Source organism: Giraffa tippelskirchi, chromosome 12 (genome assembly GCF_054371585.1).
Source record: "Giraffa tippelskirchi isolate mGirTip1 chromosome 12, T2T-mGirTip1v1.2.pri, whole genome shotgun sequence".
In the NCBI taxonomy this organism is placed as follows: Eukaryota; Metazoa; Chordata; class Mammalia; order Artiodactyla; family Giraffidae; genus Giraffa; species Giraffa tippelskirchi.
Window position 1 is genome coordinate 10,788,347 of NC_137286.1, and position 27,004 is coordinate 10,815,350.

A 27,004-nucleotide genomic window follows, 5' to 3' on the forward strand; every position below is an offset into this window, starting at 1 on the left:
GCCCGCAGATAGGACAGGTGACCCCAGCAATGCAGGCATGCAGGAGAAGAAACCAGGAAGTCTTCTTGACCCACAATAGCGACAGGCCCTAGGACCAGTGAGGGTCAGCTCAGGTCCAGCTAGGCATGCGATTTAACCCGACCTACCCACGCCACCCCCATGCTGGCCACAAGTACAGATTGGCATCCTTTTTGCCAACACAGTTCATTATCCCTTGGGTAAACAGCTGACCAGGGCTCAGTAAATGCCATCCAAGGCTCCTCTCTGTCAAGTCTCGTCACTGCAGGTCTCTGGCTTGATGTGACCATGTCAGGCAACGGTCTTTTTTTTTCCTGGAGACCGGATTCCAGATAGCAGGTAGCCTCACAGCTGGAGAAGTTAGGAGGAAGCCTCCCCATCACAGCTTCTGCGATGCGCAGAGTTGGGAAAGAGGGACTCAGAGCAACACATCTGTAGGGTGATTTCAGAGGAAGAGATAGTCATCCTTAGAGGGCTTCAGCCAAAAGCTCCTTCCTGGATTTGGAGTGAATCCTGAAAGGCGGGTACATCTTTCAAGTGAGACCCAGGTGCAGCAGCAACTAGCCCGGGGGGACGATGGAAGCAGACCTCCTGGTAGCCAGGGAGCAGGTTGCACTCACCTGGAAGCCACTAGCCAGGGCCTGGTGGGCATAGACCAGTGGTTCAGGGGACACACAGTAAACCAATGGACTCTGACTCAACAATGCTTCCGAAAAATGTTCTTCCACTTTTTAAAATTATGTTTCTATTATAAGGGGTTAAGAGGTTGATAATTAAAGAAAAAGCCTTCTAATCAGGCACTGTCTAAGCACAATCCAGCACTTAGTAGGTACCACTAAGGGGAGATAAAATAACAGTTCTAGCAATGGGTCTCTTGACAGGCCTTACCTTGTGCCCTCTGCCATGCCAGGTTTATGGTACCATCCAGTCTTCACAGCAACCCCATGCGTGCATCTACATATATGCATATATGTACGTGTGTGTATACATATATAGTTTTTTAAAACTATAAATTTTTTATATCATGATCTTTTACCTTTAAACACTTTGATGTATATTTCCTAAGAATTTGGGGTATTATTTTTTCAGTAAAGCTATTAACTTCGGAAATTTACCACTGGCACAATACTTCTCTCTAACGTACTATCCATATTCCAGTTCTGTCAATTTTTCCACTAATGTCCCTCAAAGTACATGTTTCCTGCAGTTAAGGACCTCAGCACCACATTAAGTCATGAATAATGATTTACTGGTCTTTCTGGAGTCACCCCAACCCCTGCAAGGGGCTTGTTGCTAAAGCCCTACAAGAATTGGAGACCACTTTCTCCCCAGAAATGCCACCATTGCAAACATCATGCCTCTTCAATCTCCTCTAAGAGGTAACACATCTTCTTTGACCTTGACATATTTAAAAAGCACACTTCCTGTCATCAGTAAATGGTGTCAACATGCATATGGAAAAAGATAAATTTGACCCTTTCTTCACACCATACTCGAAAATAAATAGATAAAGCAATAGAAGCTTCATAAGAAAATGTTTCACAACATTGAAATGGGCAATGATTTCTTAAATAGGACATAAACTATCTGTGGAAAAATAAATAGAAGGATTGGACTTCATTGTGAACTATGTTCATCAAAAGATTCTGTAAAAGAGAGTCAAAGGCCACAAACTTAGAGAAGCTATTTTGCAGTATATAATACATCTAACTGGCATGTCTCCCAATGACTAAGAAAAAGACAGTCTGACAGAAACAATTTTACTAAAACAGGCATCTCTCAAAAGGTAATATCATTGGCTATAAAGGAGAAACTATGTTTTGTTTTGTTTTGACCTACAAAGTCCTGGCTCTTTTACAGGAAAGAAACAAACAAACAAAATCTAAGCTTCTCTATCTCCTCTCACATTTTACTGTAAGTAGCAGGAAGAAGCTGGAGCATACTTTCAACAGTCCGCCTGGATATCTCATCAGCCAGCAGTTCATTTGTTACATTCTCTGTTTTCATGTTTCCAGAGATGATAGTGTTACTAAATTTCCCCCACTCTTCCTCCAGCTTCTCACAACCTGATCTTCACTTTCCTTTAAGCCCTCCCGTCAAGGACCACCAGGCATCCACTAACAGTCTTCAGAAGGCCTTTTCAACTCCCATTTTCCAACTGATCCCAGGACCACTGTCACATATTCAGGCTTTTGTTATGAAGCACTCCATTTCCAGGAACCAAAATCTGTCCTAGGTAATGTGGCCTCATAAACTATCCAAAAATTTAGTAGCTTAAAGCAGCCATTTGTTACACTCTTGGGTTCTGTGGACAGGAATTCAGACAAGGCACAGCAGGCTGGCTCGTCTCTGCTCCTTGATAGCTAGGATCTTAGCTGGAGGTTTTCAGAGTTTTTAATAAAGGGAACTCATCATAAGGCCAAAAATAGAATGCGTATCTTTTAAACCCATGGGAGAAAATTGAACCTTTTCAACGCAAAGAAGTAAAAGACACAAAAAGAAAAAGAATATATAGTAAATGAAAAATATGAGATGAAGTGGTAAGTCAGTCCTAAAACAACCATAATTAAAATGAAATGTAATAGGTTAATTTTGCCAAATGAAAGGCAAAGAGACTTTCACTGTTGGAAAATAAAAAATAAATCCAGCAAAATGTTGTGTATATGAGACGCTCTTAAAACAAGAAGGCACAGATAGCTTGTAGATGAAAAGGTGCAATATACCAAGCAAGTGTGAACCAAAACAAAGTTGGGAAAGCAATCTTATTAGATAAAATAGAATTTCAGACAAAAATGTGCCACATAAAGCCAAGATAAAACAAAAATGAACAATAGAGAGAAATGATATAATAATCAAAAGTTGTGTAAGTTTTAATGGTCTCAAAGTATATCAACCAACAACTGACAGAGAGGTAAATAAATGAACAATTATGAGTAGAGATTTTAACGTTTCCTATTAAGCTTAAAATACTGATGACAGAGATTTGAAAAATAGTAAATTCCTAGTTATGTTTATATATTTCTAGTTATATATTTATAACTATTCCTAGTTATAAATTCTACAACTGGCTTAAGTAATGAAAAATCTTGAAAAGGCCAATAACTATTAATAAAACTGAAGTGCCCTCAAAACTCTCCACTGAGTTGCGGGCATTGGGGGAACATCTCCCCTCATCCCTGAAAGGTAGTAAGAGCACCATCAGTCCAGCAGAGGGCACAGTACCCAGACTCACAATTCACAGTGCTGTATTCTTCTGCACACGATCAATCCAAGGATGGGCAATCATGTCCTTTGAGGCACTGATATGAACATTGAAAAAAAGTGAGTCTCTCTCCTTCTGATATTAGACTCCCAGTTAGAACCAAGTAACCTGAAGCTGCAGTGGCCATCTTTTCCCCACCATAAAGAAACTAAAGCAGGAAAGAAGAAAGCGGAGCAAAGAAAGAATTTTAAAAAAAGAGAGAGAGAGAGATTAATTTAATGACCACCTTGGGGCTCCTGGATCCAGCCAGGCTTGAAGCCCTCCCATTTCAGAATTATCCTTCAAGAGACCCAGTATAAATTCTTTTCTGCTATAAAGCTGTTTGAGTTGGGTCTGTCACCTGCAGTCAAAAGAGAGCTGATGAATAAAAATGTAGGGGAGAGGGAAGGGAAGGTGCTAGGTTTCAGAGTTGATTGGTCTTGGATTTGAATCTCAAGAGCAGCTCCCTTAAGCTCGATGCGCCTCAGTTTCCTCGTCTGCTGCTGCTGCTGCTGCTGCTAAGTCGCTTCAGTCGTGTCCGACTCTGTGCGACCCCATAGACGGAAGCCCACCAGGCTCCTCCGTCCATGGGATTTTCCAGGCAAGAGGACTGGAGTGGGGTGCCATTGCCTTCTCCTTCCTCGTCTAGAGAATAGTAATAATAATAGTATCTGCTTCATAGAGTCATGAGGATTAAATAAGAAAATCCACAGGAAGCACTCCTCTGCTTTTATTCCACGTCTATCTTTCCCTCACACTACTGCCCCCTTGAAGGTAGGACCTTCTGGGCTGGACTCATTCCCGGCCCAAGCTCAGCGCCTGGTTCTTCACAGGTGTGAGCACCATCATGCTGATTAAAGACACCTGTGGCTTTTGCGCCCGCTGCCACCCAGGCAACCACAAACCCTGACGTAACTCCAGCTGCATTTTGCTATTAAAAAATCAAAACTCAGGGGATTAAATGTGGAATAAAGTTAATTTGCAGCATTGCTGTGTTTACTTAAATTTCCTGGAAAAGGCTCCCATTGGTTAATGACTGGGGGGAGGGGCCACCAAATGGTGAAGGCCACTGGCCCGCCTCTAACCATTAACCAGCTGGGAAGCTGGCCAACAGGATTTAGCAGCAGCGGCCCCGCTGGCTTACTGTACACATGACATGATCCAGGACAGCAGGACCAAGCCAGCAGTTGCAGCCTGAGCCCACTGCAGACCGTGAGTAACAGCTGCCCGGCCTCCAGAACCAAGCCATGACTGCGTCCTTCTTACTTGAATTTTTTTTTTAAATGGGGCATGGAGCCTTAGGGCAACCAGCAGTGACAGGAGACAACCCTAGAGAGGGTTTTCCAGAGTCTGTGGGTCACCCACAGGGGTTTTGATTTTTCCTGGGCTCCTGTCTTGCAGGAGTTGACTCAGAGCTAAGAGCCATTCCCAGCTATCACACAACGCCCCTAAGGCCAGCCAGACAGCCATTAACAGCCTCTGAGACAGAGTCTGAGAGCTGGGATGGATCAGCTCAACAGAGCGCCCCTGCCGGGGGACACAGGCAGCGGAGGGCGGTGCCCAGGTGACCCAGCACAGACTGGACCCTACAAAGCTGCACACACCTCCTCCCTGGATGACCTGGGGCAAGGATCCTGCAGATAGAATGGAACTACCAGCATCACAGCACACGGTTCGAGGTTTAAATGCACAGGGCCTAGGACTGTGCCTGACTTGTACAGAGCATCTAGAAAAATAGAGAACACAATGGGTGTGTACTGTGTGTGCAACTTCAAAAATGAGGGACAAGGAGGACATGAAATGAAATTCATGGATAATATTGATACTCTGCATTTTTACGTTGCTGGGTTTTCACGCTAGAGAAAGGCAGAACACAAGCTATGCAGTCAGACGGCTGGGCTTGGAATTTCAGCTGTCACGCCCTGGGCCTCAGTTTTCTCATCTGTACAATGGACTCGGGATGACCCAGCAAGTGAGGTCATTAAAGAAAGCACTGTTAACAACTGTGGCTGATATTCACAACAGTCTTGTGAGGTGGGTAGAGATTTAATCCCCATCTTGGAGGATGAGCACAGGAGGGGATGAGGCGTGAAATCTCAGAGACAGCAGGAAGAGAAGGGAAGAGAGAAGAACTTCTACTGGGGGCAAGCCCATCCCATTCCAGGCTGTGAACTGCATCGGGTCCTTGCCCAAGAAGGGACCAAAGACGAGTGTGGAGATGGCCAGGACTGAAGCAAAGATCTCACTACAGTCTGACAGGGGCAGTGACAGAGAGAAGCACAGAGGAGGGCTTCCTGGAGGAGGTGAGGGAGTGATCCAGGCATGACAGGGAAGGGACAGGCCAACAGAGTGCAGCGAGTAGAGCCACATGGGGCAGGACTGGAACTGGCCCATCTTTGTCTCCAGTTCTTAGGCCAGAGTCAGGCTTTGCAAACATTGGAGAATGGGATGACCTCCCTGGCGTGACCCAGGCAGAGGGATGAAAGTCTGGTACGTGCTGGGAGAACACCCCAAGAGACACAGTGTTGCTGTGACTGAGATTTCAAGGGGCCAGATTTGGGGTTGGGGGGTGAGGCAGGACTCTCTGGGCAATGTTAGTGAGGATCAGCCCTGCCTGGGAGCAACGGGAGTCCCTGACCGCTTTTCTACAGGAGACTGGCCCATCCACTTGATTCTGGAAACATACCCTGGCTGCAGAGGAAAGAAAGGTTGGCAGGAGGTGAGCAGGAGGCGTGGAGCTCAGGTAGGGGAGGAGGGACAACTGGGAGGGATGCCAAGTCCCAACCTTGGGCTGTGTTCTGAAACTGGAGGAAAGGACAGACCCCAGAAGTGCAGATGGTCAAACAGGCCAGGCCAGGGGTCGGTGCTGTTATCAACTCTATTTTATATCAATGAAACGGGCAGAGTTTAAACAGTGCACCCAGGTCACCTGGGTCATAAAGATTGTGCTGAGATCTCCATCTGACTTGGTCTGCTATGAAACGCAGGAAAATGGAAATTGTCTGTAAGCCAGGCAACTGGGCAGGGAGGGGGGGAGGTTCTTATCAAAGCCAAGAAGCCAGGAACAGGAGTTGTATTTCCACCACGTGGAGGGAGGCAGGCAGAGGGGTTGAAGGGGGCTCAAAGAGAGGTTCTCATGAAGTTCTGGGTTTGCCGTGGGCCAGTAAAGGGCCTCAGGATGTGTTCTGGAGCAGACTAGTGACTCCCACCCTCAATGTGCACGCATTCTCCTGGGGGACTGGTTTCATTGTGGGTTCCGAGCCCCCTCCCAGCATAGCTAGTCCTGTAGGTGGGGTGGTGCAGGGGGACCTGCTTCTCCTATAAGCATCCTTCCTTTATAGGAATACGGGGGCATTCCATAAAGCACAGGACTCGGGACCACTGGCCTTGCACATAGAGTGTCTGCTTACTGATTCTGACCTTGGCTGTATTTTTTGGAATCGTCTTACCAAACATTTTTAATGGCTTATAATTAATTTTTTATTGTGGTAAGATATATAAAGATTGAGCCTTTCAACCAGGTTTAAGTGTGCAGTTCTCTGATATCAGGTACATTCGCATTTTTCTGTAACCATCACCACCATCCATTTGCAGGACTTTTTCATCATCGTAAATTGAAACTCTACCCATTAAACCCTAACTCTCCATTTCCCCACTCCACACCCCCAGTGCTGTTAACTACTAACCTACCTTCCATTTCTATGAACTTGACTGTTGTAGGGCTCTCATGTGGCTCAGTCAGTAAAGAATCTGCCTGCAATGCAGGAGACATACTCATCTCTGTCCCTGGTTCCTAGCATCGAGTTCCTAAAACCCTTGTAATTCCCTAAGTGATAAGAACGCTAGAAGCATCTTTTGTTCGAGTATTTGGTCTTTGACCCTGCTTCCTGAGGCAGAGCTCCAAAATCCCTTGGCATTTCCTGGGTGACAGCAGTGTCCTTTGCTCTAATGAGGAGATGCTGGGTGACCTCTTGGATGACCTCAGGATGGGGGCTGGTCACCTGAAAGACCAAGTCACGACTGGGACTTGGAACTTTCAGCCCCAGCCTGCAGGAAAGGGCGAGGGCTGGAGATTAAGTTCATGATCAACCCCGCCTCCATAAGCATGCCAAAGGTGTGGGGTTCAGAGAGCTTCTGAATGTACATGGGCGAGAGGGTGGTATACATACAAGCCACAGGGACAAGAGCCCCTGTGCTTCAGACCCCTCTAGACCTTGCCTTACTCTCTTTATCTGGCTGTTCATCACTATTATATCCTTCACTTTTTATTTATTTTAAATTTTTAGTGGAGTATAGTTGATGTACAATGGTGTGTTAATTTCTGCTGTACAGCAAAGTGAATCAGTTATACATACACAAGTATCCACTCTTTTTTTAGCTTCTTTTCCCATGTAGTTCACTACGAAGTATTGAGTAGAGTCTCCTGGGCTATACAGTAGGTTCTTCTTAGTTAGCTATTTTATAGTAGTAGTGTTTGTATATTAATCCCAAGCTCCCCATTTATCCCTTCTCCCTCACTTTCCCGCCAGGTAACCATAAGTGTGTTTTCTGTATCTGTGACCCTATGTAAGTTCATTTGTACCATTTTTTTTTTAGATTCCATATATAAGGAATATCATATGATATTTGTCTGTGTCTGATTTACTTCACTCAGTATGTCAGTCTGTTGGTCCATCCATGTTGAAGCAAATGGCATCATTTCAGTCTTTTTATGGCTGAGTGATATCCTGTTGCATATATGTACCACATCTTTATCCATTCCTCTGTCAAAGGACATGTCCTGACTACTGTAAATAGTGCTTCAGTGAATGCTGAGGTATGCATCTTTTTGAATTATGGTTTTCTCTGGATATATGGTCAGGAATGGGATTTCTGCATCATATGGGAGCTCTATTTTTAGTTTTTTAAGGAATCTCCATGCTGTGCTCTATAGTCTGGACCAATTTACATTCCCACCAACACTGTAAGAGGGTTCCCTTTTCTCCACACGGTCTCCAGCATTTATTGTTTGTAGATTTCTTAATGATGGCCATTCTGATCTTGCATTCCAGGAATAAATCCCACTTAGACATAGTGTAACATCCTTCTACCATGGTGCTGAATGCTATTTGCTAACATTTTGTTGAGGGTTTTCTTTGTCGGGAGGTTTTCAATTACTGATTCAATTTCCTGGCTACTTATAAGTCTATTCAGATTTCCTGTTCCTTTGTGGTTTAATTTTGCTGTGTTTTGTGTTTCTATAAATTTTCCATTTCATCTAGTTTATCCAATTTTTTGGTGTGTAACTTTCAATTTTTTCATAGTATTCTCATAATTTTAAAAAAATTTCTGTGATATAGGTAGTAACAAACCTTGTGCTCACCAGGACCCTGAGACAGAACTGTGTTTGAGTGTCTCCTGAGGAGGTACGGGTCAGCAGTGGCCTGCTGCAGGGTTGGGGGCACTGAATGCAGCAGTGCATGCATGGGACCTTTTGAAGGAGGTCTCCATTATCTTCATTACCTCCACCGTAGTTTGGCCTCAGGTCAACTAACAGGGAGGGAACACAGCCCCACCCATCAACAGAAAATTGGATTAAAGATTTATTGAGCATGGCCCCGCCCGTCAGAACAAGATCCAGTTTCCTCCACAGTCAGTCTCTCCCATCAGGAAGCTTCCATAAGCTGCTTATCCTTCTCCATCAGAGGGCAGACAGACTGAAAACCACAATCACAGAAAACTAACCAATCTGATCACATGGACCACAACCTTATCTAACTCAGTGAAACTATGAGCCATGCCATGTAGGGCCACCCAAGACAGACAGGTCATGGTGGAGAGTTCTGACAAAACGTGGTCCACTGGAGAAGGGAATGCAAACCACTTCAGTATTCTTGCCTTGAGAACCCCATCAGCAGTATGAAAAGGCAAAAAGATAAGACACTGAAAGATGAAAACCCCAGGGCAGTAGGTGCCCAATATGCTACTGAAGATCAGTGGAGAAATAATTCCAGAAAGAATGAAGAGATGGAGCCAAGCAAAAACAACTCCAGTTGTGGATGTGATGGGTGATGGAAGTAAAGTCCAATGTTGTAAAGAGCAATACTGCATAGGAAGCTGGAATGTTAGGTCCAAGAATCAAGGCAAATTGGAAGTGGTCAAACAGGAGATGGCAAGAGTGAATATCAACGTTTTAGGAATCAGCGAACTAAAATGGACTGGAATGGGTGAATTTACCTCAGATGACCATTGTATCTACTACTGTGGGCAGGGATCCCTTAGAAGAAACGGAGTAGTTCAGTCCAGTTCAGTCGCTCAGTCGTGTCTGACTCTTTGCGACCCCATGAATTGCAGCACGCCAGGCCTCCCTGTCCATCACCAACTCCCGGAGTCCACCCAAACCCATGTCCATCGAGTCGGTGATGCCATCCAACCATCTCATCCTCTGTCGTCCCCTTCTCCTCCTGCCCCCAATCCTTCCCAGCATTAGAGTCTTTTCCAATGAGTCAACTCTTTGCATGAGGTGGCCAAAGTATTGGAGTTTCAGCTTCAACATCAGTCCTTCCAATGAACACCCAGGACTGATCTCCTTTAGGATGGAGTGATTGGATCTCCTTGCAGTCCAAGGGACTCTCAAGAGTCTTCTCCAACACCACAGTTCAAAAGCATCAATTCTGCGGCGCTCAGCTTTCTTCACCGTCCAACTCTCACATCCATACATGACCGCTGGAAAAACCATAGCCTTGACTAGACGGACCTTTGTTGGCAAAGTAATGTCTCTGCTTTTAAATATGCTATCTAGGTGGGCCATAACCTTCCTTCCAAGAAGTAAGCGTCTTTTAATTTCATGGCTGCAATCACCATCTGCAGTGATTTTGGAGCCCAAAAAAATAAAGTCTGCCACTGTTTCCACTGTTTCCCCATCTATTTCCCATGAAGTGATGGGACCAGATGCCATGATCTTAGTTTTCTGAACGTTGAGCTTTAAGCCAACTTTTTCACTCTCCTCTTTCACTTTCATCAAGAGGCTCTTTAGTTCTTCTTCACTTTCTGCCATTAAGGATGGTGTCATCTGCATATCTGAGGTTATTGATATTTCTCCTGGCAATCTTGATTCCAGCTTGTGTTTCTTCCAGCCCAGCGTTTCTCATGATGTACTCTGCATATAAGTTAAATAAGCAGGGTGACAATATACAGCCTTGACATACTCCTTTTCCTATTTGGAACCAGTCTGTTGTTCCATGTCCAGTTCTAACTGTTGCTTCCTGACCTGCATACAGGTTTCTCAAGAGACAGGTCAGATGGTCTGGTATTCCCATCTCTTTCAGAATTTTCCCCAGTTTATTGTGATCCACACAGTCAAAGGCTTTGGCATAGTCAATAAAGCAGAAATAGATGTTTTTCTGGTACTCTCTTGCTTTTTCGATGATCCAGCGGATATTGGCAATTTGATCTCTGGTTCTTCTGCCTTTTCTAAAACCAGCTTGAACATCTGGAAGTTCATGGTTCACGTATTGATGATGCCTGGCTTGGAGAATTTTGAGCATTACTTTACTAGTGTGTGAGATGAGTGACATCATAGTCAACAAACGAGTCTGAAATGCAGTACTTGGATGCAATCTGAAAAATGGCAGAATGATCTCTGTTTGTTTCCAAGGCAAACCATTCAATATCACAGTATTACAAGTCTATGCCCCGACCAGTAATACTGAAGAAGTTGAAGTTGAATGGTTCTATGAAGACCTACAAGACCTTCTAGAACTAACACCCGAAAAAGACGTCCTTTTCATTATAGGGAGTGAGTGAGTGAAGTCACTTAGTTGTGTCCAACTCTTTGCGACCCCGTGGACTGTAGCCTACCAGGCTTCTCCATCCAAGGGATTTTCCAGGCAAGAGTACTGGAGTGGGTTGCCATTTCCTTCTCCACATTATAGGGAACTGGAATGCAAAAGTGGGAGGTCAAGAAACACCTGGAGTAACAGGCAAATTTGGCCTTGGAGTACAGAATGAAGCAGGACAAAGGTTAATAAAGAGTTTTGCCAAGAGAACGCATTGGTCATAATAAACACCCTCGTCCAACAACACAAGAGAAGACTCTACACATAGACATCCCCAGATGGTCAATACCGAAATCAGATTGATTATATTCTTTGCAGGTGAAGATGGAGAAGCTCTATACGGTCAGCAAATACAAGACCAGGAGATGACTGTGGCTCAGATCATGAACTCCTTATTGCCAAATTCAGACTTAAATTGAAGAAAGTAGGGAAAACCACTAGACCATTTGGGTATCAGTTCAGTTGCTCAGTCATGTCCGACTCTTTGCAACCCCATGGACTGCAGCACACCATGCCTCTCTGTCCATCACCAACTCCCGGAGCTTACTCAAACTCATGTCTATTAAGCCATCCAACCATCTCATCCTCTGTCATCCCCTTCTCTGCCAGCCTTCAATCTGTCCCAGCATCAGGGTCTTTTTCAAATGAGTCAGTTCTTCCAATCAGGTGGCCGAAGTATTGGAGCTTCAGCTTCAGCATCAGTCCTTCCAATGAATATTTAGGACTGATTTCCTTTAGGATGGACTGGTTGGATCTCCTTGCTCTCCAAGGGACTCTCAGGAGTCTTCTCCAACACCACAGTTTAAAAGCATCAATTCTTCACTGCTCAGCTTTCTTTATAGTCCAACTCTCACATCCATACATGACTACTGGAAAAAACATAGCTTTGACTAGGTGGACCTTTGTTGGCAAAGTAATGTCTCTGCTTTTTAATATGCTGTCAATCTCTGTTTTCTGACTGGAGAGTTGTATCCATCTACATTAATTACTCATATGGAGGAACTACTCTGTCATTTTCCTATTTGCTTTCTATATGCCTTATAGCTTTTTTTGTCCTTTATTGAGGAACTACTCTGTCATTTTCCTATTTGCTTTCTATATGCCTTATAGCTTTTTTGTCCTTTATTTCCTGCATTACTAATATATTTTTTTTGTGTTTAGCTGATTTTCTGGATCACATAGGAAGATTTATATTCCTTAATACAAAGGAAGGGTTTTAATTACCTTCTCACTTCCCTCTGTGCATGTGCTGTGCGGTGCTCAGCTGTGTCCAACTCCTTGTGACCCCATGGACTGTACCGCCAGGCTCCTCTGTCCATGGGATCCTTCAGGCAAGAATATTGGTGTGGGCTGCCACGCCCTCCTCCAGGGGATCTTCCCAACCCAGAGATTGAACCCAGGTCTCCCACATTGCAAACAGATTCTTTACCATCTGAGCTACCAGGGAAGCCCAAGAATACTTGAATGGGTAGCATATCCCTTCTTCAGCGGATCTTCCTGACCCAGGAATTGAACTGGGGTCTCCTGCATTGCAGGCATATTCTTTACTAGCTGAGCTAGCAGGGAAGCCCCTCTCTGTGCACACTCTGTAACTATTTCTTTTCAGGTTTTGATGGAAATTACATTTAATATGGTAAAGTTATAATACTCTCATTTGACTTTATGCCAGATCATCTTCAGTAACATAAAAAACTGCTCTTATATAGTTCCATTCCCATATCCTTTCAGTTATTTAAGTCACAAATTACATCTTTATTCATTTGTGTCCAAAAAGATACATGAATAATTACAATTTATGAGTCACTCTTTTAAATCATATAGAAAATATAAACAAGTGGAATTACAAGTCAAAATTATACTAGTTTTTACACTTGCTCATATATTTACCTTTTGCAGAGATCTTTACTTCTTCTTACAGAATCTATTTACTTTCTGGTGTGCTTTCATTTTAACCAGAAGTACACCCTCTAGCACTTCTCATAGGAGAGGTCTAGTGGTAATAAGCTGCCTCAGCTTTAGTTTATCTGGAAATGTCTTAGTTTCTCCCTCACTTTTGAAGGACAGTTTTGACTGATAGAGTATTCTTGGTTGATAGTTTTTTTCTTTCAGTACTTTGAATGTATTAATTGAGTGGGTATTTAACCTTTCTGAGCATCTATTCTGCCTACCTAAAATCAAAATAATCCTTTATACTTTGTTGTTGGTGGTGAAGCAATATTTTGGGCACCTGGTTTGGTATTTGAAAATCATAGCAGGTGCAGTTCATACTTTCAGGTGAGGAAATCGAGGCTCAGAGTTCTGACTTGCCCCAGGTCACACAGCCAATGTAGAAGAAGAAATTGGAGCTTGAGTGGGGTCTTCGCTGGGGCTTCTGCCTACTGCTCACCATGCCCCGCTGCCTCGGAGGACCCACGTCTTCTAATGAGCATTTCTGATCTTGCAGGACCTGGCCATCCTGGACAATGCTGCCTGCCCTGTACACCTGTCTCCTCTGGCTGTCTACCAGTGGGCTCTGGACCGTCCAGGCTAAGGGCTCTGACACTGATATGAGCACAAGGAACCCTCACCGGGACTTGGCTCCAAACAACGTTGACTTTGCCTTTACCCTGTATAAGCACTTAGTGGCCTCAGCTCCAGGCAAGAATGTCTTCATCTCCCCTGTGAGCATCTCCACGGCCTTAGCTATGCTGTCCCTGGGTGCCAGAGGCTACACACGGGAGCAGCTTCTCCAAGGCCTGGGCTTCAACCTTACTGAGATGTCCGAAGCTCAGATCCACCGGGCCTTCCGGCATCTCCACCACCTCCTCAGGGAGTCAAACACCACCTTGGAAATGACCATGGGCAATGCCTTGTTCCTTGACCACAGCCTGAAGCTGCTGGAGTCATTCTCAGCAGACACCAAGCATTACTATGAGCTGGAGGCCTTGACCACAGATTTTCAGGACTGGGCAGGAGCCAGCAGACAAATCAACGAGTATATCAAGAATAAGACACAAGGGAATATCGTGGACTTGTTCTCAGAGTCAGATAGCTCAGCCATGCTCATCCTGGTCAACTACATCTTTTTTAAAGGTACCCCTCACCCATCCTATTCAGTTAAAGCCATCAAAACCCGGAGTGTACTCTTAGGCAAAGTCTTTGATCTTACAAAGCACATGCATGTCTGAAGAGTCTCCATTTTCACCATGATCCTATTAGAAAAGTGAATTATATCACCCTCACCAAGGACCAAAATGACATCAGAAGAACAGCTTGCCCACACTCTTGCAGGTTGGTTCAAGGTCCACAAATGTAACCATGAACCCTCTGAGTGCCTCATGGTCTACAGATATTGGCCAAGTTCTGACTGAGAGTCAGGCACTTGGGCAAGGGCTGGAAATACAGCCTAGAACCAGACACACAGCCCACACTCTCAGGAACCTCCAGATGGCCTTTTAAACACTTCCCAAGCCAGCTCTGACCAAGACCCCTCTCAGTCAAACCACAGCCCCTCCTCACCAACTTGGAGCAAGATTTTCCAAAGTGCCTGTCCATAAAAATCACCACAGAGTCCTGTTAAAATGACAGATCCCAGTGCCCATGCCAGATCTACTGGAGCAAAACTGCAGCAAGAATGTTCTAGAATTTGTATCTTTAACAAGGCCTCCCTCCCCCAATCATTTCTATGAATAGGCAGCTTGGGGATATACTAAACTTTGGTAGCTTAAATAGCACAAATTTTAGGCTAGTCACTTGTATGTGTGTTTTGAGAATTTTAACATCCGCTCTCTCAGCAACTTTTAAGTTTATGTTAGTGTTAGTGTGTCAGTCACTCAGTCGTGTCTGACTCTTTGCAACCCCGTGGAGGGTAGCCCGTCAGGCACCTCTGCCCGTGGGATTCTCCAGGCAAGAATATTGGAGTGGGTTGCCATGCCCTTCTCCAGGGGATCTTCCCGACCCGGGGATCAATCCCAGGGCTCCTGCATTGCAGACAGATTCTTTACCATCTGAGCTGCCAGGGAAGCCCCTACAGTGTTATTAACTATAGTCAACATGCTGTACATTAGATTCCTGAAACTTACTCATTTTGTAACTGGAAGTTTGTACCTTTGACCACCTTCACCCATTTCTCCCATCATTCTATTCCCTGTTTCTGTAAGTTCTATGCTTTTAGATTCCACATATAAGTGACAGCAGACAGTATTTGTCTTTCTCTGTCTGACTTATTTCACTTAGCATAATGCCTTCAAGATTCATCCATGTTGTCACAAATGGCAACATTTCCTTCTTTTTAGGGCTGAATAATATTCCAATCAGTGTGTGTGTGTGTGTGTGTGTGTGTGTGAATATAAATGCACTTTTCTTTATTCATTCATTTATCAATGGACACTTAAATTGTTTCCACATCTTGGAAACATGGCTATTGTGAATAATGCATCAATGAACATGGGAGTGCAGGTATCTCTTCAATATACTGGGTTCATTTCTTTCTGATAATTCCTAGAAATGGAGTTGCTGGATCATGTGGTAGTTCTAGTTTTAATTTTTTGAGGAACCACCATGCTGTTTTCCATAATGGCTGCACCAATTTACGTTGCCACCAACAAGGCACGAGGGTTCCCCACATCCTCACCAGCATTTATTTTCTTTTCAATAATAGTCATTCTGACAGGTGTGATGCAATCATCTCATTGTGATTTTGATTTGCATTTCCCTGGTGATTAGTGGTGTTAAGCACATTTCCTTGTACTTATTGGCCATTTGTATTTTTTTATGATTATTTATATTTATTTATACAGCCAAATATTTATTTTAATTGGAGGCTAATTACTTTACAATATTATAGTGGTTTTTGCCATACATTGACATGAATCAGCCATGGGTGTACATATGTTCCCCATCCTGAACCCCCCTTACCTCCCTCTCCATCCCATCCCTCAGGGTCATCCCAGTGCACCAGCCCTGAGCACCCTGTCTCAGGCATCGAACCTGGAGTGGCGATCTGTTTCACATATGATAATATATATGTTTCAATGCTATTCTCTCAAATCATCCCACCTCACCTTCTCCCACAGAGTCCAAAAGACTGCTCTTTACATCTGTGTCTCTTTTGCTGTCTCACATATAGGGTCATTGTCACCATCTTTCTAAATTTCATATATATATGCGTTAATATACTGTATTGGTGTTTTTCTTTCTGACTTACTTCACTCTGTATAATAGGCTCCAGTTTCATCCACCTCATTAGAACTGATTTAAATGCATTCTTTTTAATGGCTGAGTAATATTCCATTGTGTACATGTACCACAACTTTCTTATCCATTCGTCTGCTGATGGATGTTGCTTCCATGGGCCATTTGTATTTCATCTTCTTTGGGAAAAAAATATCCATTCAAGTCCTCTGTTCAGTTTTAAATTTGATTATTTGAGGCTTCTTTTGATATTGAGTTGGATGAGTTTCTTACATTTTTTTGGATATTACTCCCCTTATCTAATATATGTTTTGCAAACATGTATTTAATTCCATTCCATAGGTTGCCTTTTTACTTTGTTGACTATATCCTTCGCTATGCAGAAGGTTTTTGGTTTGATGTGATCCCACTGGTTTATTTTTCCCTCTGTTGCTTGTGATTTTGCTATCTTATCCAAAAAAAAAAAAATCATAGCTAAGATTAATGTCAAAAATCTTCTTTTCCCCTAAATTTTCTTCTAGGAGTTTTATGGTTTCAGGTCTTACATTTAAGTCTTTAACACATTTCAAGTTAATTTTTGTAAATGATGTAAGATAGGTGTCCAATTTCATTCTTTTGTACATGAATATCCTTTCCTCGGCTCCATTTATTGAAGAGATTATCTTTCCCCTTGAGTATTCTTGGTTCCCTTGTCATATATTAGCTGACGATATATGTGAGGGGTTATTTTAGGCTTTCAGTTCTGTTCCATTGATCGATGTGTCTGTTTTTATGCCTGTACCATACAGTTCTGACTACTATAGCTTTATAACACAGTTTGAAATCAGGAGGAGTGATGCTTCCAACTTCCTCCTTTCTCAATATGGCTTTGGCTATTCAGGATCGTTTGTGATCCCAATCAAAAGACGGTATTCTTTATACTTAACCATGGGAGGACCAAGGAGTCTAGGAATATTTGCCTGGAAATGTTTCTGGATGCTCTCATGAATTCTCCAGGCCGTGTCTCCCACTAGACTATTCACTCTTATGCATGGCATCCTCATCTCTTTGGGGACCCTAGTGCCTTTGCATGGTGCTTGGCACATACAAGGAACTCAATAGTGGCTCATAGAGGTTCTGCAACACCAGTAGAGAGAGGACCCTCTTGAGCCTAAGGGGAGACATAGAGACAGCTGGCAGGACAGGGGCTGACAGGGTGTCATTTGACACAGGGCTTTGCTCTCACAAGCATTCTCATGACCACAATGGGGCTGAGTTGATAGGAAATAATAGTTCCTGGTAATAAAATCAGAAAGAGTTTGAACATCTGAAAGAAGAGCAGACGTTGACAGGAGTGTGGGCTGCTTGATTATACACAGATTTTCTATGATAAAGCAAAGCTAATTAACAAGCCCCTGTTTAAGCTGTGAGGTACCCTGAACTGTTTCCAGCAAGCCAGGATAATAACAGAAATGAAGAATGGTGTGGCTCTCATCACTAAACTTAGGACATGGACAGTGTCCCTGCTGTTTTCCTTACTTAGGAAACTTCTTAACAGCTCTTTTTTGGAGAACATTAGAAATATTGTTGAAAGATCTTTCGGGGACTCGTCCTTGGTGTCTCCAATTTCCCTTCATAAATTCATAGGAATTTTCAAGAAAAAAATCCCTTAAAGTAGAGGTTAGATGGCATTCTGTATTTGGTTTTCCACCAAGCTGGATACATGATACACTTGCTTCTAGAAAAGAAATACTCAGTAAAAACCGCACAGCAAACTTTTAAGGATGAAAAACCTAGCACCAAAAAATACTTCACCCACATTTTTTGGGCTGTGAATTGGAGCCATTGGCCACAAAACACACACCCCTTTAATTCTGAGTCCAGACTTCCTTTGTTTTTGTTTAGTCACTAAGTCATGTCTGACTCTTGCAACCCCATGGACTGTAGTCCCCCAGGCTGCTCCGTCCGCGGGATTCTCCAAGCAAGAATACTGGAGTGGGTTGCCATTTCTTTCTCCAGGGGATCTTCTGGACCCAGAGATCAAACCCGTGTCTTCTGCACTGGCAGGCAGATTCTTTACCACTGAGTCACCAGGGAAGCCCATAGGATGTCTTGAGAGCCCATAAATTATCTCACGTACTGTGAGACAGCCTCAGTCATGAGAGATGGACCAGGAACAGTCCCTGAGTCTCCAGGATCTGCATCCATTGCTCTTTACGCTGCATCCTCTGGCTTCTGCCTGTCATCTCCCTATGAAGCCCTTCCAGGGTGCTGAGGCTGGCTCAGAACCAAGAGTTTTGGCCTCGTGGTCCAGAGAACCCACAGGTGGACGGATGGAGAATGGTCTGCTTGGGGCTACGCTCTGGCCACCTTCAGGCAGCCTCAGTTGGGAAACAGTGACCTCACAAGGGTTTCTGGGTTGGAGGTCAAGAGCAGCCAGAACACCTGGGGTCTGCTGGACTCAGGATCCTCATTCATCTCCAGACCTGGAGAGACAACCTAGAGCCAAGGAGGCCCTGGTGAGACTCAACCCACGTCTGCAAGTGAAAAGTGAAAGTGAAGTCGCTCAGTCATGCCCGACTCTTTGCGACCCCATGAACAGTAGCCTACCAGGATCCTCCGCCCATGGGATTTTCCAGGCAAGAATACTGGAGTGGGTTGCTATTTCCTTCTCCAAGAGATCTTCCCAACCCAGGGATTGAACCCGGGTCTCCCGCATTGTAGGCAGACTCTTTACCGTCTGAGCCACCAGGGAAGTCCAGCCTGTGTCTAAATATCCAAAAATCTGTCATCTCCAAGAGGACTTGGAGTTGCCTGGAATAAACTCAAGGGCTGAACAGGTTCAGCAGGCAGGCATTACCATCAGGCAGGCTTTAGCTTCATCTAAGGAGCAACTCCAGTGGCTCAGATGTAAAGAATCCACCTGCAGTGTGGGAGACCTGGGTTCAATCCCTGGGTCAGGAAGATCCCCTGGAGAAGGGAACAGTTACCCACTCCAGTATTCTTGCCTGGGGAATTCCATGGACACAGGAGCCTGGTGGGCTACAGTCCACGGGGTCACAAAGAGTCGTACATGACTGAGTGACTTTCACAAGGAGCAACTTCCTTCCCATCAGTACTGACCAGTAGTGGAAAGTCCCATCAATTACAGTAGTGAGTTCCCCATCACAAGAGGGACAAACAGATTGCATGATGCTATTGTGGAACGTGGTGAAGGGGATATGAGTCCAGCTGGGGGTGGGAGTCTGAGACCTTGAAGGACTCATCTTACCCTGATCCTGTCTCTAGGAAAGGTACTATGGCCCTTGGGGCCACTCAGGAGGGGAGGAGCCTCCTGCAGGAAAGTGGGTACAACTGACTGGGTGACCAGGCTGCCTGCTGTGCATCTGTGGCCAGGACATCAGGGGGTGAGGATGGAATGATTGATCAGTTCCCCCAGCACTACTTCCAGAGCCCTCCAATCCAAGATCCACTTGATCCAAAGTCTAGTTTACTGAATCCTACTCCCAAATGCCAGGACCGGCATTCTCTGTTTTCTCTCTCCTTCCGTTTTTAGAAGTCAGTCTCAGAAAGCATACTAATCCTCAGTATATCCCAAAGGAGGATGGAGCAGGCTTTACACCTCTGGGAATTTCACATCCTAGCACAAAATTCCAGCACCCCTGGTGAGGACCTTCCAGGTTGAGGAGGCCACTACATAACTTGCTTGGTAGTCATCCCTGGTGCTTGGGTGCCACCCAAGCTGTGTTTCCCTCCTGCTCTCACAGGCCTGTTTTCTCCCCTCCCCTTTCCTCCTCTCCCCAGGCACGTGGGCACACTCCTTCAACCTGGAAAGCACCAGAGAAGAGAACTTCTACGTGAACGAGACAACCACAGTGAAGGTGCCCATGATGTTCCAGTCGAACACCATCAAGTACCTGAACGACTCGGTGCTCCCCTGCCAGCTGGTACAGATGGACTATACGGGCAATGAGACTGTCTTCTTCGTCCTCCCAGTCAAGGGGAAGATGGACTCGGTCATCACCGAGCTCAGCCGGGACACCATTCAGAGGTGGTCCAAGTCTCTAACCATCAGGTAAGCCCTTAGCCAACTGAGTTTCTGCAGTTCCCAGAAAGTGGGGCGAGTAGAGAAGGGATCCATCTAGCTATCCTCCTACCCCTAGACTTGCCCTCCAGGGCTTATTATTTCCCTGTGTGTTGGGTTCTCTGACCTAGAAGTCACACTTGTTTATCCACCTGTTGATTGACACGGGGATGCTCTGGGGCATTCCACAAAGGGAGGTCCTTCTTAACCAGGAAGTTAATAGCCACCCCCTGTGTTATCACATCTTTCATCTTTTCCTTAAACTGAGTTCACCAGCCCACACTGATCCATTCTATTATCTTGCTTACCCGCCACTGAGCACTGCTAAAGATTCCTGAGAGACCACAAAAATACATAATGAAACTGACCACGGTACCCACCCTGGAACAAACGCAAAGCCTGAAAGTGAAAGTCCCTCAGTTGTGTCTGACTCTTTGTGACCCTATGGACTGTGCAGTCCATGGAATTCTCCAGGCCAGAATACTGGAGTGGGCAGCCTTTCTCTTCTCCAGGGGATCTTCCCAACCAGGGATTGAACCCAGGCCTCCCGCATTGCAGGTGGATTCTTTACCGGCTGAGCCACAAGGGAAGCCCAAGAATACTGGAGAGGCTAGCCTATCCCTTCTCCAGCAGATCTTCCCGACCCAGGAATTGAACCAGGGTCTCCTGCATTGCAGGCAGATTCTTTACCCGCTGAGCTATCAGGGAAACACACAAACCCTATGAATGGTTAAATCTCTTGAGGGATCTAATGCTTCTTCCATCAATCAACCAATCAGTAAACAAGTAAGGACATAAGTACATAATAAACTCATTTTTCCCAGGAGCCCCTGAGCTACAGGGAAATCAAAATTATAGTCAAGCTTGTGTCCAGCCCTGATCCTCACCTTGGAGGAGGGAGCAGATGTTCTCGAGAAGACAGTCCTCACTCTTGGGAGATGGGAGTTTTGTCTGTGCATGAACCAATCAACATGAGAGCTGGTGGGGGACAGGATGCAGACTCAAAGGGGAGAGGGGCTGTAGGAGAAGGAAGCTGCACTTGGATCTAGAGTCTCTCGAGAAGGCTCGTGGGCCAGGCACCATGTCATTCATTCATTCTTCCATTCATTCAGTATCCATATATGGAAGCAACTGCTATGTACGATGCACTAGGCTAAGCAGAAGGGATGTACTCTAGAGAAGAAAGCAGATTCTAGTGGAATTATTAGTGGTACAGTGATGTAAGCTCTGTCAGAGCAAGAGAGGGAAGGAGAGGCATAATGTATAAAACTCGGGGGAGGGTGGGAAACCGGACTCTGCCCCGGGAAACTGGGGGACTGCAGAGCAGAAGGCTTTCTCTTTGAACTGAGCCTTAAGCCTGAGTAGAAGTTCAGCCAGCACGAAGCACCCCAGGATCGTGGGTGGAAGAGGTAACAGCACCAGCCAAGCCGGAGAGGCGAGGACCCGAGCACCGTCAGCAGCAGAGGATAAGCCAAATCCCTCTCAGATGAACTTGGTAATCCAAGAATTCTGCAGGCAGAAAAATCTAGAAAGAAGCTCTTCTACTTTGTTATAGACATAGGCTTTGTGTTCCATGGTTTGGGACTCTTTTTATTATAAATGATCCTCTTGGAGAGCTGCTGAGTGCTGGTGCTTCTGGAGAGGTTAATCCACTTCCACGAGTGGACGGGAAGTCTAGGGCATTCTCTTTCAGGGAAGAGTGCTGTGGTCAGCTCTGTGTTCCAGAGTGATCCCCAGAGCCACATGGGGGCCATGGAAGGTATTCTTAGTGTGAGCCCATGTTTGGTCCATTCATCCATCCCTCCATCATGTGCTCAGTCATGTCCAACACTCTGCAACCCAATGAATGCCAGGTTCCTCTGTCCATGGGATTTTCCAGCCAAGAATACTAGAGTGGGTTGCCATTTCCTCCTCCAGGGGATCTTCCCAACACAAGGATCAAACCCGTGTCTCCTGCATTGCAGCTGGATTCTTACTGCTTGAGCCATTGGGGAAGCCCCATATGTTTGGTCAATAGTAGGGATCCATTTGCCAATTTTTCTGGTCAACCATCCCATCCCTCACTCTCACCCCTCGAAGGGATTCTGTAATTCAGGTACAGCCCCACCAGGTGGTGATAATGCTCTGGGATCCAAATTCTAAACCCTGATGTGTTGAAAATAAGACAAAGGATACCCTTTCTCTTTACTCCAAAAATAATCTCTAAACTAAAATACTTAAAACAACATTCATCAGTAACACGTGCCATTTCCTTCTAGATTTAAAAAAAATAAACATTCAAGGTAAAACTTTGCACCTTTAGACATCATACGTGGTTGGGCATCTACTTGATCCCAACGATGTCACCCACGGCTCCTCCCCTCCACACTCACGTGGCCATTTCTCCCTCCTCACCACTCCCAGCGTCACCGCCCCCTTCCCCACCACACTGTCCAGTGCATCCGAGCTCAGGAGCCTTCAGAGCCCAGCTGATACCCCGCCTCCCACTGGAAGCTCCTGGGCCCCACTCACAAGGTGCTCTCGCGAGGGCCTTCCCTGGGTCCCCTTGCTTGGCTGTCACCTGCCTGCTGCCGGCAGGTCATGGGGACAGCTCTTGGGGTGGGGCGATGGGGCTTCGAGGCAACAAGTCCTGGCTTCTTCACAGTCCTGCTGCTTCCCAGGGGTGTGACTTTGGAGAAATTCCTCAGCCTCTCTTTGAGTTTCAGTCTCTCAATCTGGAAATTGAAGATGTTGACTCCACTTTGTAAGGCTGCACAGATTAGGCGAGGTAAAGGAGGTCAGGAAGGTGAGCCAGGAGCTGCCTGGTATGGTTCTGCCTCCCTTACCTTCTGTTGCTATTTCTCATCTAGATAAGTCCCACAACTCATTGGCCTTGGGTTCCTCCTCAGATCCTCAGGTTGCCAGCCGCCAGGTGTCCCCAGGGCGGCTTGTGCTCAATGCAGAGGTCTCCGGCCTTCCCTTCCCCACTGGACAGCGCGTGCCCTATCGCTGACCTCAGGGTTCCAGGCATCTTCTCTCCCCCGTGTGGTGTAGATGAGGACAACCACAGAGAGGGCTGGGACTTGGCTAAAGCCACACAGCATTAGCAGCATGGCTGGGGCCAGGACTGCTGCTCCCAGCTGCCTGTTCCCTCCACTCCTCCATTTCTGCCAGGGAATGCTTGTGGGACCACAGGACATTTTTTTTTCTTTTTAAAATTAAAGTACAGTTGATATGCAATATTGTGTTAGTTTCAGGTGTACAGCAAAGTGATTCAGTTATATATATCCTTTTATCATTCTTTCCCACTATAGGTTGTTACAAGATAATGAATATAGTCACCTGTACTATACAGTAAATCCTTGTTGTTTATCTAATTTACCTACAGTAGTGTGTATCTGTTAATCCCATACTCCTAATTTATCCCTCCCACCCCTTCCCTTTTGGTAACAATGTTTGTTTACTATGTCTGTGAGACTCTTTCTGCCTTATAAATAAATTCATTTGTATTATTTTTTAGATTCCACATATAAATTATATCATATAGTATTTGCCTTTTGCTATCTGACTTATTTCACTTAGTATGATATTCTCTAGGTCCATCCATGTTGCTGCAAATGGCATTCTTTCTTTCTTTTTCATGGCTGGCTAATATTCCATTGTATATATATACCACATCTTCTTTATCCATTCATCTGTTGAAGGACACTTAGGTTGTGTTGGCTATTATAAAGAGTGTGGCAATGAATATAGGGGTACATCTATCCTTTCTAATTAAGAGTTTTCTCTGAATATATGCCTGGGGGTGGGATTGCTGGATCATATGGTAACTTTTTAGTGTTTTAAGGAAACGCCATATTGTTTTCCAAAGTGGCTGGACCAATTTACATTCCCACTGATGCTGTAGGAAGGTTTCCTTTTCTCCACGCCCTCTCTAGCATTTATAGATTTATTATTTATAGACTTTTTTAATGATAGCCATTCTGACTAGTGTGAGGTGACATCTCATTGTGGTTTTGGTCTGCATTTCTCTAATAATTAGTGATGTTGAGCATCTTTTCATGTGCCTGTTAGTCATCTGTATATCTTTTTTGGAAAAATGTCTATATAGGTCTTCTGCTCATTTTTTGATTGGGTTATTTGAATTTTTGATATTGAGTTGTATGAGCTGTTTGTATATTTTGGAAATTAAGCCCTGTTGGTAGCATCATTTGCAAATATTTGCTCCTAGCCCATAGGCTATCTTTTCATTTTGTTTATGGTTTCCATTGCTGTGCAAAAGCATATAAGTTTTATTTGATCCTATTGTTTTATTTTTGCTCTTATTTCTCTTGTCCACAAGGACTACTTTAGAGACTCGTTCCTTTAGGGTCCAGGAGTTTAGCTGGATTGAGTGGAATCAGCTCCAAGAAAGAGCTGAGAAGAAAGGACTTTGCAATTTACAGGCCCAAGAAGAAGCTGCCTGTGTGCTGGAGGGAGAGGCAGATCCTGCCTCCTGCCCTGTCCTTTCCCCTGTCCCCAAAGAGCAGGTCCAGCGGGGAGGCAAGGGGATCCCAGGGGAAACAGCAGTCTGGCTGGCCAGGCCCAGCCCAGGAAAGTCTAACCCCATCTGCTTACCTGAGCAGCCAGGTGGACCTGTACATCCCAAAGATCTCCATCTCTGGAGCCTACGACCTTGGGGGCATCATGGGGGACATGGGCATTGCAGACATGCTCAGCAACCGGACACATTTCTCAGGCATCACCCAAGAGGCCCTGCCAAAGGTGTCAAAGGTAAGTGTCTTTACCGCCCCTTCTTCCCCCTGTACCAAAACTCACAGTACAAACAATAATAAGCAACACGGAGCCTATTCATGAACAGGTCACTAGACCCCAGGCTGAGAGGTCTTCTCCAAGCCTCCAGTTTACAACAGGCTAAACGGAGGCTCAGAAAGAACGTGACCTTCCTAAGGTCACACACGAAGCTGGGGACAAACCAGTAGCACAGTCCAGCATCCACCTATTCTCCCAGGCCACACAGAGGGGGCTCTGCGGAAGACAAAGTTGTCATGGCAGGACTGCTAGCAAAAGGAAAGGTCTGCATGAGATCACACCGAATCTCCATCCTTCAGCTTTAGGTTCTGTCACTCATTCACTCAGAAAATATTACTGAACAAGTTCTATGTGTCCCCACCTGGGCTAGACACTAGGGATGCCTCAGACATGGCCCTGCCCTTGCAGGATCTTACCATCCTGTGGATGCCAAAAAAAAAAAAAAGAGAGAGAGAGAGAGAGAGAGGGAACAGGAGACTGACAGCAGCCCCTGCCCTCCTGCTCACAGACTTTGACCATTGTGATGCCTGGCACACAGTATGCACTCAACAGTGCCTGTGTGTGAAGGACTCAGTCGAACTGCTACCTCCTTACAAGGTGGCTGCAACCCCAGTTTCTCAGAGGAGGAATCTCTGGGAGAGTGAATGACTCATCGAGGTCACAGAAGCGTAAATAGGCTAACATATGACTCAAAACCTCATATTCCCAGGACACGCTGCAGGGGTTCCTAGCCCAGCTCAGCTTCTGCCTAGCCATGTGGGCCTAATTACAGAGCGCTCTCAGCCTCTGATTCCCAGCTGCTCCATCCATGCGAGTCCTGTCCCTTTGCTGTTGTTGTTTAGTTGCTAAGTTATGTCTGACTCCTTGAACCCCATGGAGCCCGCTAGGCTCCTCTGTCCATGGGGTTTTCCCCAGCAAGAATACTGGAGTGGGTTGCCATTTTCTTCTCCAGGGGCTCTTCCCTACCCGGGGGTCTAACCTGCATCTCCTGCATTGGCAGGCAGATTCTCCGCTGAGCCACCCGGGAAGCCATCTTATCCCATAGGTGGTGTTATTTAATCAGCCAGTTCTGATCTGTCCAAGGCTTTTGATACAAGCCACTCAAGAGTTTTACTGGCTTGAGAATATCTTTTAATTTTGATTATAACTAGGGATGTTTGAGAAGTCACAGATGACCCTTTCCCCTACAGAGTGAGTACAAGCCTTTTGCATAAATCGAACCCTCGTATTTACTGGCAGAGTGAAGAGGGAACCAGGTCTCCGTCCACCAGCCCAGGACCCAGTAAGGGACGCCCAATATGGATACTGAAGTCCAGTTTCAGCCCCAAGTCCTTTTATCTCCACTGGTGGGCTCCACCTGCTGGTTTTCTAGGGAGGCAGTCTAGGTGTGACCTGGGTCCGGGAGGTGGACAGATTCTGGCGCTAGTCCTGGGCTGCCACATAGATGAAGAATCAGTAAGTGCCCTTCTCAGAGCCTCAGCTTCGCAGTCCAGAAAACGGAGGGTGGGAGGAGCTGAAGCGATAGAGCTCGGAAAGCTCCGCCCAGGCAGCAGTGCTCATCCTCCACGCCGGGTCTGTTCCCACCAGGTGGTCCATAAGGCCGCGCTGCAGGTCGATGAGAAGGGCTTGGAGGCGGCCGCCCCGACCCGGGTCAGCCTGAGCGCAGCGCCCGAGCCGCTCGCCCTCCGCTTCAACCGGCCCTTCATCATCATGATTTTCGACGACTTCACGTGGAGCAGCCTCTTCCTGGGCAAGGTTGTGAATCCGACCTAAGGGTGCACTCCCAGGAGCCAAGCTGCGTCTGCCTCGGGCACCCAGACCCCACAGAAAGGGTGGGAAGGTCCCCCCTAGTCCTCCCCAGGTTCCCCTCTTGTAATAAATAACTGTCATTGCGACTGCTGA

General features: G+C 45.6%; 1 protein-coding gene across 1 annotated transcript; it reads left to right on the forward strand.

Annotated features, from left to right (window-relative positions):
• Window positions 1-4,401: 4,401 nt before the first annotated feature.
• Window positions 4,402-27,004, forward strand: SERPINA6 (serpin family A member 6). Its single transcript, XM_081548113.1, has 5 exons — window positions 4,402-4,471; window positions 13,520-14,148; window positions 20,032-20,302; window positions 24,916-25,063; window positions 26,690-27,004. The coding sequence occupies exons 2-5, from the start codon at window positions 13,539-13,541 to the stop codon at window positions 26,873-26,875; spliced, it is 1,215 nt and encodes a 404-aa protein (XP_081404239.1). The 5' UTR covers window positions 4,402-4,471; window positions 13,520-13,538; the 3' UTR covers window positions 26,876-27,004.